Source organism: Echinops telfairi, unplaced genomic scaffold, assembly GCF_000313985.2.
Source record: "Echinops telfairi isolate 266 unplaced genomic scaffold, ASM31398v2 ScPeMD7_34;HRSCAF=130, whole genome shotgun sequence".
Taxonomy (NCBI): domain Eukaryota; kingdom Metazoa; phylum Chordata; class Mammalia; order Afrosoricida; family Tenrecidae; genus Echinops; species Echinops telfairi.
In genome coordinates this window covers 3,071,426-3,086,034 of record NW_022103931.1, presented here as the reverse complement: position 1 = coordinate 3,086,034, position 14,609 = coordinate 3,071,426, and the positions used below count along the sequence as shown (strand labels likewise).

The 14,609-nt window shown below is 38.5% G+C and overlaps 2 protein-coding genes across 2 annotated transcripts in view; one reads left to right on the top strand and one right to left on the bottom strand.

The window, feature by feature from the left end:
- Positions 1-14,609, bottom strand: part of HDAC8 (histone deacetylase 8) — a 338,343-nt gene that overhangs the window by 305,747 nt on the left and 17,987 nt on the right. The gene's annotated exons all lie outside the window — the stretch shown is intronic.
- Positions 4,012-4,591, top strand: LOC101639378 (40S ribosomal protein S10-like). Its single transcript, XM_045290238.1, has one exon. The coding sequence runs from the start codon at positions 4,041-4,043 to the stop codon at positions 4,536-4,538; it is 498 nt and encodes a 165-aa protein (XP_045146173.1). The 5' UTR covers positions 4,012-4,040; the 3' UTR covers positions 4,539-4,591.

The window sequence follows — 14,609 nt, the reverse complement described above, 5'->3', positions numbered from 1 at the left end:
AAAAAGAAACCATGATCCATCAATATGATATCTATAAAAGACACATCTTAAAATAAAAAATAAGCTAAAAATGAAAGGATAGTTTGTTTTATAATGTGTTTCTATATATGACACTCAGAATAGGTAAATGTATAGATACAGTAACTAGATTACTGGTTCCTTGAGGGTATGGCAGGGGAGGTTGGGGAAAATTGGTGAGCTAATAGCAATAAGTACAAGAATGAAGAAAATATTCTAAAACAGACTATGATGATAATTGTACCACTCTTCTTGATGTGATTGAACTATGGGTTGCATGAATTGTGAATTACATGCTAATAAAACTGCTGGGGGGGAATGAAAGAACAAAAAATACTGAGCAGATGGCGACAAAATAGGAGCAACGTGAAAATGCTAATTTCTGATAAAGTAGATTTCAAGGAAAACACCATAAAGGATATGGAAGGGCATTATCTATCTAATGATTAAATGGTTAATCCAACAAGAAGACATAACCACGATAAGGATCTACACACCCAATGAAAGAGCCCAAAGACATAAATCAAATTCTAACAAAATTGAAAAGAGAAATAGATAACTCCACAATACTGGGTGGATTTGATAAACTTTCAATGAAGAACAAAATAACTAGAAAAATACTCAACAAAGATACAGAATATTTCTACAACACAATCTCAGATCACAATGCTATACTATTAGAAATCAACAGGAAGCTCAAGCAAAATAAATAAAATATAAGCAAATGAATAGTAAACTGCTTAAAAACTACTGGGTATTTGAAAATTAACAAAAATATTCCTCAAATCAAACAAAAATAAAAACAAATCATATCAAAACCTTTAGTACAAAGCAATGCTTAGAGGACAATTTATAATGATAGATGCACACGTGCAAAAAGAAGAATGAAATTCTTCACCCAATATATCCCAAAATTGTAAAGTGCACTCAACAGAAGAAAATTCGAAGATTTGGGGAGAAGTCAAACAGAAAACAGATCACATGACCATATCAACTGATTCAGAATAAGTATTTGATAAAAGAAACACCCATTTTTGTGTTATCTGCATATTGAGGGTTGTTAATAAGCCTTCCTCCAACTCTTGACGCTGAATTCTTCTTCATATAATCCAGCTGCTCTGATTATTTGCTCAGCATACAGATTCAAAAAGTATGGTGAGAGGATATAACCCAGAAGCCCAACTATCCTGATATTAAGTCATGCAATATTCTGTTGTTTTTTCTACACAACTGCCTCTTGATCCATGTACAAATTCTGCAAGAATGTTAATGAAGTATTCTGTAATTCCCATCCTTTCCAAGGCTATTCATAGTTTGTTATGATCCATATAGTCGAATGCCTTGGCATAGCTGAATCAGGTGGGATAAACTCGAAGTCATATTTTGGCTCTCATGGATTTGTTTTAATTTTCTTCAGCTTCAACTTGAACTTACATATGATCAATTGATGGTCTGTTACAGGCAGTCCCTGGCCTGCCTTTAGCTGCTGACATTGAGCTTCTCCATCATCTCTTCCCAAAGACATATCCATATTTTATTTCTGTGTATTCCACCTGGAGAAGTGGAAAACCGTTTAGATGAAGAAGGCAACAGTGACTAGTGTGGATTTAGGGTAAGAGGGTTAAGAAACATCCACTACTGGTAATGAGGTTTTATAGCGGGAGGAGGGCAAACATGAAATGAAGTTCATTGGCACAATGTCCCAAGGTTCCAAGGTCACCTTAATCTCTCTTTGCCTTAAGTGGAACAATCATAGAAGGACCCTGGATGTTATGTCAGATGTGGAACTATCATAATACGATTAGACCAAGGTGTGATATGTAATAGAATCACATGTGAGAGTACTGGTTAAAAATTAAAATTTGGGGGCTCCGCCCCTAGAACGTCTGGTTCAAAATCTTCATTTTAAGATTAATATGCAGGTGGCATGCAGTTCATATTATGAAACACTTGACTATAGGTAAAGTTTGATTATAGGCTGGGTTGGCCTGGAGTTACATACCTGAAACAGGAAATCACCGATCATTATTGAAAGAAGTACCCTGAAACAACATAAAGCTCTGGACTGTTCCAAGATGGACATAGATCTTTTTACTCACCCATCTCTGTGTCATTCTCAGGTTGGAACCATTTCTATTGCCTCTATGCCTCTAGATACTGTATTTCTGATACAGAATGGGTGCTTTAGAAAGGGTCAATTTAGCCTACTGTGGACTGAGTTTACAAATCTTCTCAGGCTGCTCTAGGCTACAATGATTTGAGCTCATGATCACAAGCTACCTGTATCTCTTAAAGAGAAATTTTGTCTTGAAGGTTACTTACTGATTCAGTTGTGAAGATTTTTGTTTTATTATTTATGGGTTTTTTAAAAGGATTAAACCATTTTATTGTACAGGGGGGGCGGGTAATGAGAAGCCTAATCAGGGGAGCCAGAAACTGGGCCTTAAGGTCGTGGGTGGCTACAGAAAGGTGAAGAAAGCTTCATCCCACTACACTTACAAGTCCTTACAGGTCACTCATGAGGACCTTGGAGCCTTGAAGGAATAAGTCCTCCTGCTCGAGCTTCTGGGCCCGGAGCTGAAGGCTGTTGAGCTCCAAGTTAGAAAGGGTGTGCCTTGGGAGAGCCCCACCTAGCTACCTTACAAGGTTTCAACTACTCTATTGTTCAGAAGACTGACTGTGGAGTTAGATGAAGAAAGAGACATGATACAGGTGTTAGTCAGTGGCAGCTTGGATTGGAGGATATGAACAGAAGTCCTTCCAGGTTCTGGTCTGAACCTGCTGCCCTTCAGCCATCTGTTTCAGCAGCAACTCCTGGTGCTGGCTCAATTGGTTCCACAGCAACTTGAACCTCTGACTCCTCCCACAGCAGTTGTCATTCATTATGAAATTCCTACAAAGTAGCACTGTACTTTCCTGATCCTGGTTGCATCTAAGCTTGGGCATGGGCCTGCTCCTACACCTGGACCCAAAGGTCCTGTAATTCTCTCCTAAGGTCCTCTCTCCTCTCTGCCTACCTCCCCCGCCTCACCCCGCAGCAACTCTAGTGATGCTTCCAGGGCATAGATTTGGTGCCTCTGTTATCATTTTGCTAGTAGGTCTTACACAGCCTACCATAGTACTTCAATCACCTGAGCCTGTGATCTAAGCTGAGATTGGAGAACAGTAACTTCATCCCAGAGAGAGGATGGTTTGTGTGTCTCAGACCAGCTCACTCCCTCTGGAGCAGAGGGAGGAGTTTCCAGAGTCACCCCCCTATGCCTAGCAAGCTAAGGGGCTTGGACTCCAGACTGGGAATGCAAGTAAAGAGAAGTCCATGTCCCCCGATGAGGGAATAAGGACAGAGCAAATTCGGGGCCTATTAGTGGTGGAGCCCCCAAAGGGATGTACCCAATGCTTAACCTGGGCCATGTTTCTATCAATGGAATTGAGAAGCACATCAAGCTGTTTAGACCAGGTCAGGTCCCTCCTACTCCTATCCTGTGACAGAGGGCTGGGGCTCCTGGTATTTTGTGTCTTCTTTCTCTCAGCAGGGATACTGAGGCACAGCCCAATGTCAGATCAAAAGAAAAGGTAGCCAAAAAAGGGAAAGCAAGAATAGCATGTGGATGCAATACCAGATCAGAACTAAGACTCTAGGAACTAGTCGGGGGACCAGTGCCAACTGGGGGAGTTGGGGGAAAAGCGAAATAACCTGATAAATAACGTCAGATAAGAGTGGAAGGTACTGAATATTGTTTGAGGTTTCCCAAGATCCCATGCACCAAACCAGTGCTTTTACATTATATATATTTTCTGAGGTTGGAACAGATTTATTGAAACATACAGGTGCTAGCAGAGAAATTATTCAGTGGTGTGTTACATGGGGCCACTACTTTGTATAATTTTAAAATTATAAACATACATATTTCAGAAGCCTTTGGCTAAAACAAATAGAAGAGTCATTTAGCACATTCGTTAAAGACCAATAAGAACCAGATTCTGGCTTTCCCGTCCCGGCTCTGCACGTAGCGGCCGCCGCGATGTTGATGCCCAAGAAGAACCGGATCGCTATCTATGAGCTCCTTTTCAAGGAGGGGGTAATGGTGGCCAAGAAGGATGTCCACATGCCCAAGCACCCCGAACTGGCAGACAAGAACGTGCCCAACCTTCACGTCATGAAGGCCATGCAGTCTCTCAAGTCCCGAGGCTACGTGAAGGAACAGTTTGCCTGGAGACATTTCTACTGGTACCTCACCAACGAGGGGATTCAGTACCTCCGGGACTACCTCCACCTGCCCCCTGAGATTGTGCCTGCCACCCTGCGCCGCAGTCGCCCCGAGACTGGCAGGCCACGGCCCAAAGGTCTGGAGGGTGAGCGACCAGCCAGACTGACCAGAGGAGAGGCCGACAGAGACACCTACAGACGGAGCACTGTGCCGCCTGGTGCCGACAAGAAAGCCGAGGCTGGGGCTGGGTCAGCCACGGAGTTCCAGTTTAGAGGCGGATTTGGTCGTGGACGTGGTCAGCCACCCCAGTAAAGTCGGAGGGGATGCTTTTGTGGTGAATAATCCTGTAACCAGAAAAGAAAACAAACAAACAAAAAAAAAAAGAACCAGATTCTGAGCAGTAAAAAGAAAAAGTCACTGAATTAAACAGCAGCAACCCCTCCAATCTAGAATCTCGTCGATTTGAAAGTAGAGGTGCCTGGGCAGAGTTAGTCATTACAGCAATCGGAAGAGATGGGACAGGCACACTCGTCAGGCCGTGGCAGCACTGGCAGGGCCGGAAGGGCTGGGCTTGTCAGGTGAGCATGTCCCAGAGGCAGCAGCAACAGAGAGCAGTCCAGCAGGCAGTGAGACAGGTGGATGAGCCCATGTCATCCCTTCTTTGGTCTTCCACCACATACACTGTGGTTTTAGGAGGCTCCTGAGGTCCACCCTGCCATCCATACTGCGGGTATCCTTGGTAGGGGTATCCCTGAGGAGATGGGTAAGGTCCCCCCATAGGTCCTGGAAGGTACACCTCAGGCCCCATGGGTTGCTGTGGATACGGTGGGTATGGGGCCGATGGACCAGGGCCCAGATTGGGTGGAGGTTTCCCTTGGTTCATTGGGGCCTGCAAGTTGTACCTCTCCTCTCCACGAACGGGAGGGACGCTGGTTCGAACCGGACACACCACACCTGTTTCCGAACAAGCGAGTAGCGATGGCGCGCCCAACGTCACAGCAGTCCCCAGCTACATTTTATATTTTAAGGTGCAATCACACTGAAGACTGTAGCCGTTGATCTTCAACGGCTGTGTTTCTCTTTGCTTTCAGCAAGCAAGGTTGTATCATCTGCATACTACAGATAAGAGTCTTCCTCCAATCCTGATATCATATTCTTCACATAGTCCAGTTTCTCTAATCATCTGCACAGCATACACTCACTACACATTGGTTAAGTATGATGACAGGCTACAACACCATTCCTGACTTTAAATCATGCAGTATCCCCTAGTTTTGTTTGAAGAATTGTCTATTGGTCTATGAGTAGTTTCTGGGAGAACTCAAATAGGTGTTCTGGGATTTCAATCCTTCACAATGCTATCCACTTTTGTTCTAACAGTTTTATTGGCACTACATCCATATATCATATGATTCAATAGTTCAATCATATCAAGAAGAGTTGTACAATCATTACCACCACAATCCATTTTAGAGCACTTTCTTCTTCCTTATAATCATTGTTATTCATGTTTTAATTTGTTGTTTTAATTGTGGTAAAAATATACAAAACTAAGTATTCACCAATTCAACAACTTCCACATGTATAATTCAATGCCATCAATTATACTCTCCGTATTGTACAACCATTACTGATTTTTTTTCCAAATTATTCCACCACCATTAACATAAACTCAATGCCCGCTAAGAAAATACTCTTCCTCCTTCATCTCTGCTAACCATTGTTCAAGTTTGTTTTCTTTTTTTTCAAGTAGTTTTCTTCATATAATATTCACATATCATACACCCCCATAATTAAATCACTTTTTTAAAGAGTTGTATATACATGTACATCATCACAATCAGTTCTAATGCTCCCTTCCCTCTCTTGTATTCATTGTTTGCTCCCTAAATACCCTTGCCCCCCACCCCACCCCATTCCCAATAAATCATTGCATCAGTTATTGTCTCTATGTATCCACTCCTTCTTCTGAACCTAACAAAAACAATAAAAACAAAATGAAACAAAAAATAAAATAAGAATATAACGACAAAAATAAAGAGTAAGGAAGAAAAGACTACTGACAATATTTTAAAAGCCAGAGAAAAAATTTCTATCATGGAACATATAAGAAATACTTGAGCCTACAGCAAATTCAGATTGGTTCAAGAGGGAGGTCAACTGATCAAGTATCATATTACGCCAATTTAATCTCTGATACGTTTCCCTTCATATTTGGATGTTGTTATCTTCATCTTTGGATCACACAGGACAGTGTACTTCAGTGTGGACTTAATTGATGTCTCAATTAAAGGGCTGTTTGTTTGAATAAAAGCCTTTAAGAACCCAGACACTATTCCAATTGATAGCCGAGCACCATCTGCTTTTTTGTAACCACACTTTGCTGTAGCACCCTTATCTTCAGTGATCTTTTCATGACGGCAAGTATCAAACAAGGCCATGCTATAAGAACTGTTCTTAAATTGGGGCTAGAATTACATGGGAGCCCAGAATCTATCTGCTTGTCCATGAGTTACAAACGACTCTGGTTTACTTGGCAGTTATATTATGACAAAAACAAAAAACAAATCAACCAAACAACTGCTCCCTCCGAAAAAAAACATCAACAACAAACAAACAAGAAAAACAGTGTTAATCATCCCCTTGGGGAAAAGGCAATTACATTGATGTTATCCAAATTACTTATGATCCAGTGTTGAATGCCTTTACATAATAAAACACAGGCAAAAATCTTTTCGTGGTATGTTCTACTTTCAGCCAAAATCCATCTAATATCAGCTATATCTATTACACAATATCCTCTTCTGAATCCAACTTGAACTTTTGGCAGTTCTCTGCCAATGTACTGCTGCAAATGTTTCTATATCATCTTCATCCTAATTTTACTTATGTGCAATGTCAATGATATTGTTCAATAATTTCTATATTCCATTGGGTCACCTTTTTTGGGGGGGGTATTAAGAATGTATGATATGTATGGTTCTCTTCTAGTTAGCTTAGATTAGTGAGTGTTTCCAGTACTATATCTATTTGTTGCAATATCTCAATTAGAATTCTGTCAACTCCTGAAACCTTGTTTTTCACCAAAGAGTTCAGTGTAGTTTGGACTTCTTCCTTCAATACCATTGGTTCTTGATCATGTACACCTCCTTAAATGATTGAATGTCATCAAATTATTTTTAGTACAGTGACTCTGGACCAATAAGCACAATTCAACCAATAAGCAACAGCAAGATAAATGGAGGAAATACTGATATTGTAAAGGGTTTCATTTTTCTTAAATCCACAATCAATTCTCTTGGAAGCAGTAGTCAAGAAATCAAACAGCATACTGCATTGGACCAATCTGCTGCAAAAGACCTCTTTAAAATGTTAAAATTCAAATATGTCTTGAGAGCTAAGGATGCCAAAGCTGCAGTTCTTTCACAATGTAAAGCCATGGTATTTTCAGGACCTTCATATGCATGTGAAAGCTGGGCAATAAATAAGGAATCCTGATGAATAATTGATGGCTTTGAAATATGGCATTGGCAAAGAATACTAAATATAACATGAACAGCAAAAATACTCTTGAGACTCAAGGATGGCAAGATTTTATCTCTTGTAATTTGGACAAGTTATCTGGAGAGACCAGTCCCTATCATACTTGGTAGAGTCAGTAGAAAAAAGGAATATCCTATATGAGGCACACTGACGCACATCTAAGGTGCAACTATTGGCTTCTCCCCTATGGAGCAAAGAAGAGTGAAAAAAATCCAAATGCATAGGAACAATTAGTCCAAGGGACTAAAGAGCCTCGACAACGCTGAGACCAGAGGATCTACATTGTGGCTTGGCTACCACTGCCAACTCCTCTGAAAGAGATCACCATACAGTTCTAATCTTGCCCTTTCAGATTTGTTTTTGTTCCCCAAACTCAAATAACATTGAAAAGGAACACAATTTGAGTCTCTCAAGGATGCCAAAGCTGCAGTTCTTTCACAATGTAAATTAAAAAGTATAGAATTCTTCGGGGAAAGTTTCACAGGAAGCAGAAACACTGCCTTCACATATATAGACATAGATGGAAGATATGTCAAGAAATAATAACTTTGTATTTCTATGTTTTTGTTTAATAAAGCTTCTATGATTTTTAGCAGTCATTTTTGGCTTACTTTCATATAAGAGAACAGGAGTTGTCCACAGAGAAACTAGAGGACATATGGCAGAAACTGAATAGCAGACAACTCATAATCTCCTCTGTCACATCTTTCTTTTTCTCTGGCTTCAGAAGAGGTGGGTCTCATTCTCCCAAAGCCATTTTACTTGCTTCTTTCCTGTAGTCTTCAGTGCATTGGTTATCCATCTTATATGCATTTCCAATATTTTCCTTTCAACCTTTAAATGTACTTATATATTTTCAAATGGATAAAACAAACACTATGCTTTAGCCTTTAATTTCCCCAGGCCACACCTCTCTCCTTTCTTTCTCATTCAAACCTCTGGAAAAGCAGTTGTCCTTTCCTAGGTTTTTCTTTACTTTCTACTCATTACTTTCTCCAAAGTTCTCTTATCAAGACCATTAAACTTAATTGCCACATATGACTGACACTTTATAACTATCTGGACTGACTCATTCATAGTACCTGGCACCACTGAGAACTCTGTATTTTAAAATCTTTTGATATCTTGACATTCCATGACCCCTCTATCTAGTCTTAATTATTGCTTTTCAGTTGAATTCCCTAGTCTTTTCTTCTGCTTGCCCATTAAAAATCAATGTTTCCTGGGGTTCTGTGCTCTCTTATCTTTCTTTCTGTGCTCTCTTATCTTTCTTTCTCCTCACTGTCTTTATTTCACCTCAGTAATCTCATCCATTTTCAGAATTTACACCACCATTTGTTATACTCACAACATTTTTATTTCTATTTTCAGCTTTTACCTCCATATACAAATCTGACTATCCAATTTACCTGAGAATTATTTCCATTGCATACCTTCATCCACTCCTTTTTATTGTAGTAGAATACACAATGGCTAATCACACAGAATTAATAATCAGATTGCTTGTGTGTTTAGTCTCAACTTTGCCACTTAAAAATTCTAAACAAGTTGTTTTTCAGTATTTCTGTATGCATGGAAATGGGTAACAATACCAAACCTCCTAATGTTCTTGTGAGGACATAAGAGCAAAATGCAAGTCACTAGCACTTAGCTTAAAATATGTTAGTTATTGTTAAGAATTGCTTGCTTATATGGGCCATACCTAAGCTAACCAGAAACCTGGTCATCTTCCTCTTCTTTCACCTCCTCCCACATCCAACAACAGCAATAACAGGTGCCCTCAAACTGATCCCAACTGACATCATTTCTCACCCACTATTCTTGGTAAAGAGCCTGGTGGCTCAGTATTTGAACACTGGGCTGCTAACACAAAGATAGGCTCCTCCAAAGATTACAGCCTAGAAACTATGGAGGCAGTTCTACTTTATCACATTGGGTTGCTATATGTCAGAAATTGGCTTGATGGCACATAACAACATTCCATGTTCATGGATAAGACTTAATATTTTTAACATAGAAGTTCTTCCCAGAATGATCTATAGATTCAAAGCAATCACAACTTCCCAGTAAATTATTTTGTGGGTATCAACAAACTAATTCTAAAGTTATATAGAAAGGGAACCAAAACCCACTGCCATTGAGTTGAATCCAACTCACAGCAACCCTTTATAGAATTTCCAAGGCTGTACATTTTTATGAGAGCAGACAGCCTTAAATTTTCCCTGAGTGCGGCAGTCCAACACTTACTTAACACTGCCACCAGAGGTCCTGGAAAGGCAGAAGAGTTAGAAAAACCAACACAGTATTTAAAAAGAACAACACCTCAAGAGACTGACCCTACACAACTTTAACACTTCATATGCCTCAAGCCAAACACAAAAATAAATTCACAATGCATTAAGGACCTAATTGTGCATTCTAAAAGCATTAATTCTTAGAAAAAATTCAGAAACAACCACATCAGGCTTATTTTTTTTAAAGTAGACTCGCTAATAAAATAACAAATGCACAAATAGCAAAAGGCAAAATATAAATGAATGGGACCTCATAAAAATTTTATATTTTTATCCATCAAAAATCTGTTACAAAAACTATGAAAAGCTGAGAATGATGAGGGCAATGAATGTACAAATGCGCTTTACACAATTGATGTATGTATGGATTGTGATAAGAGTTGTATGAGCCCCTAATAAAATTATTAGAAAAAAAAATATGAAAAGACAAGCTACTAACTGGTAGAATATTTTGGGCAACTATATATCCACTAAGAATTGAATAACCAATATATATATATAAAACTTAACAAGAAAACAATTAAAATAGGTAAAAGACTTGAATAAACATTTTACCAAAGAGGATATTCCAATGACCAGCACACACATGAAAAGATGTTGAATATCATTAGCCACCAGAGAGGTGCAAATATAAAGTACATGAGATGCGTTTTCACCCCATTGGGATAACTATGGTGAGATAAACAGAAAATATCAAATGTTGGCAAGGATATGTGGAAATTGAAACTCTTACAACAGAAATTGAAACTCACCACAACACTGGTATTTCAAATACCAACAGAGTCACTCAAGATGAACATGCTTCAGAAGAACTTCCAGACTAAGAACAGACTACAAAGAAGGAAGAGGCTGTTCAATTTTGAGGGTTAGCCACAGACAACCTCATGAATAGCAGTGGCACATAGTAATGGAAAATGAACCCCTCTGGTTGGAAGGCACTTAAAATACAACTGAAGAACTGCCTCCTCAAAGTAGAATCAACCATAATGACATGGATGATGAAGTAAAGCTTTCAGGACCTTCATGTGCTGATGAGGCATGGCTCAAAATCAAAAGAAACAGCTGCAAACAGCTATTAATAATCAGAACTTGGAAGATATGAAGTATGAATCTAGGAAAGCTAGAAGTCAAAAGTGAAAATGGAATGCATAAAGATTGATATCTTAAAAAAAATTGATATCCTAAGCATTAGTGAACTGAAATGTACTGGTATTGGCCATTTTGAGATAGACAATCACATAATTTACTGTACCAGGAATAATAAGGTAAAAAAGAATAGTGTCACAATAATCATCATCAAAAAGGAAATTGTAGTATCTATCTTAAAGCACAATGCTGATGTCATAGGATAATATCTATATGCCTTCAAAGAAATCTAGTTAATACAAGTAATATTAAAATTTACACACCAACAACTACAGATAGTGTTGATGACACCGAAGGATTCTACTAACTTCTTCAGCCTGAAATTGATCAAGCATGCAATGAAAATACATTGCAAATTATAGGTGATTGGAATGCAGAAGTTGAAACAATGAAGAAGGAACAGTAGTTATAAAATACGGCCTTAGGATAGAAATAATGCTGGAAATCATGAACAATTTTATAAGGCCAATGACTTCTTCATTGCAATTACCCTTTTTCAACAACTTAAACAGCAACTGTATGTATAGACTTCAGCAACAGAATACAAAGGAATCAAACTGTGGGAAAAAATGATGAAGAAAGCTCATTATCAGCTGTCAAAATGAGGCCAGTTGTGGAACCAATTGACAACTAATTGATCATTTGTAAATTCAGGTTGAAGGTGAAGAAAATTAAAACAAGTCCATGAGAGTCAAAATATGACCTTGAGTATATCTCAGCTGAATTTCAACACCTGAAGAATAGATTTGCTGCACTGAACACTAATGACAGAAGGTCTGATGAGCTGTGGTAGGACATCAAGAACATCATTCATGAAGAACACAAAAGGTCATTAAAAACACAAGAAAGAAAGAAAAGGTCAAAATGAATGTCAGAAGAGACTCAATCTTGCTCTTGAACACAGAGTAGCTAAAGCACATGGAAGAAAAGATGACGTAAAAAATGAACAGAAAATTCCAAAAGGCAGCTTGAGAAGATTATGAAAAAATGTGCCAAGACTTGGCTTTATAAAACCAAAAAAGAACACACTCAACATATCTCAAGTTGAAGTAAATGAAAACATTTAAACCTCAAGTTATAATATTGAAGGATTCCATGAACAAAATATTGAATAATGCAGGAAACATCAAAAGACGATGGAGGGATTACACATTCACTGTACCAAAAATATTTGGTTGGCATTCAATCATTTCAGGTCAAGAACCTATGGTACTGATGGTCCAAGCTATATTGAAGGTGTTACCAAAAAGCAAAACTCCAGGATTTGACAGAATAGTAATTGACAAAATAGCAATTGAAATGTTTCAACAAGGTGATGAAGCACTGGAAACACTCTTCTTGCCAAGAAAACTGGAAGACAGCTACCTAGCCAATTGACTGTAAGGTATTTGTGTTGTGCCCATTTTGAAAAACAGTTTCCTTACTTCTTTGCATTGATGCCTGGGTTCTTGAACTGCTTTTTGAAATAATGCAGACATTTTCAAACAATATCACTAATATCACATGTAAGTAAAATTTTGTTGATAATTCAAAAACAGCTGCATTGATAGGAAACGGCCAGAAATTCAAGCCAAATTCAGAAGGACATGGCATAAGGAATGTCACTGTTGATGTCAGATGGATAATGGCTAAAAGCAGAGACCACAAGAAAAGTGTTCCTTGTATTTTATTGAGTATGCCAAGGCATTCACCTATGTGAATCCTAACAAACTATGGATAATATTGAGAAGAATGTGAATTCCAGAAGGCAAGTTGTTTGAACAGAACTGAGTGGTTTAAAATCAGAAAAGGTGTGTCAGGGTTGTATACTTTCACCATACTTATTCAATCTGTATGCTGACCAAATAATTTGAGAAGCTGGACTATATGAAGAAGTACACAGCAGCAGGATTGGTGGAAGATTTATCAACAACCTGCAGTATGCAGATGACAAAATCTGGCTTGCTGAAAATGAGGAGAAATTAAAGCATTTGCTGATGAAGATCAAGAACTTAAGTATGGATTACAATTCAATTTTAAGAAAACCAAAATCCTCACAACTGGACATATAAACAGCACGATAAGAGGAGAAAAGATTGATATTATCAAGGATTTCATTGTGTTTGGAATCATTTCATTCAGACAGCACATTGATAAACTGTTTTTAAAATCCTTTTCCTCCAACATTCGTTAAATACTACAGACATATCAGATAAGATGCTGAGTGCTAAATAGGCCTTCTCGAGTATTACTGTTTGAAATGTTAACATAAAACTCCATGAAGACCTTTTCATCTAATCCCAAGCAATACCTAAGAATAGCTTTCTCCTTAGAGAATTGCTCATCCTAGGCTACTACTTTCTTTAGAGATGGAAGCTTAAGTCTGCTTCTTGATTCTTTAGTCTTCCAATTTCAAACTATTCTCATCAATTCTATATTTGAAAATGTTTGCAACTTCTTTCATGAATGATCTCAAAACTAGTACTTATAGACTTTTTCTACTGCTAAATCTCTTCAGTTCACACAGGTATTCAATTGATACCATTACTGATGTTGCTCCCTACTTATTCTTATCTTGATAATGTTCCTCAAGTGTAATATCCCCAGGAAAATTTCAGAAAAGTGTAAAGGAGTTTAGAGATTGTGCACTTATCCTTTACACTGCCCACTTCACTGATGAAAATTTGAGGACAAGAAAGTAAGTTATCTTGTTATGAGCAAAACTAGTCTTAGAACCCAGCTATCTTGACTTTCAATAGTATTCTTTCTACTGTGCTGTTATTAGTCACCTTCTAGTTCCATTTGTATCTGTTCAGGATGCCTAATACATACAAATCTCTCAGCAGATGTCAATAAAATAAGCATAAGCATTTACGAGGAGGTACCCCCCTCCAAAAAAAAAAACAAAAACGGAGAAAAGCTTTCGTAGTACTCATTTTTTCATAGTACTCATTTTCCCCCCTGCTAGGTGAGCATGGAGCAACTCGCTCTTAATACACCCAGTGGCGTTGCCTGGGAAGGTTCTCTAGTCACAGTGAATTTTTTTGTGTGTGTAAGCAGTTTTGCTTGAACCTTTCATTTTGGGGTGATGGCCGATTTAAGAGAACAGCGTGCAGCTATGAAATTTTGTTTCCTGCTCAGGAAAAATGCTACAGAAACTGTTGTAATGTTCAACACAGCTTACAAAGGCAGTGCTATGGGAAAAACCCAAGAGGATGAGTGATTTTCTCATTTCAAAAAAGGTGAAATGTTGATTGATGACAAACTTTGTTCTGGACGTCTGTCAACTCATAGTGCATTTGGAGTTCGTTCCACCAGGTTAATCAAGTTTTCAGATTGCAGAACAGTGTGCTACCAAAAAAGGCCTGATTTGTGCCAGACAGGGGACTGGTTTTGCCACCACAATGCACCTGCTCATGCA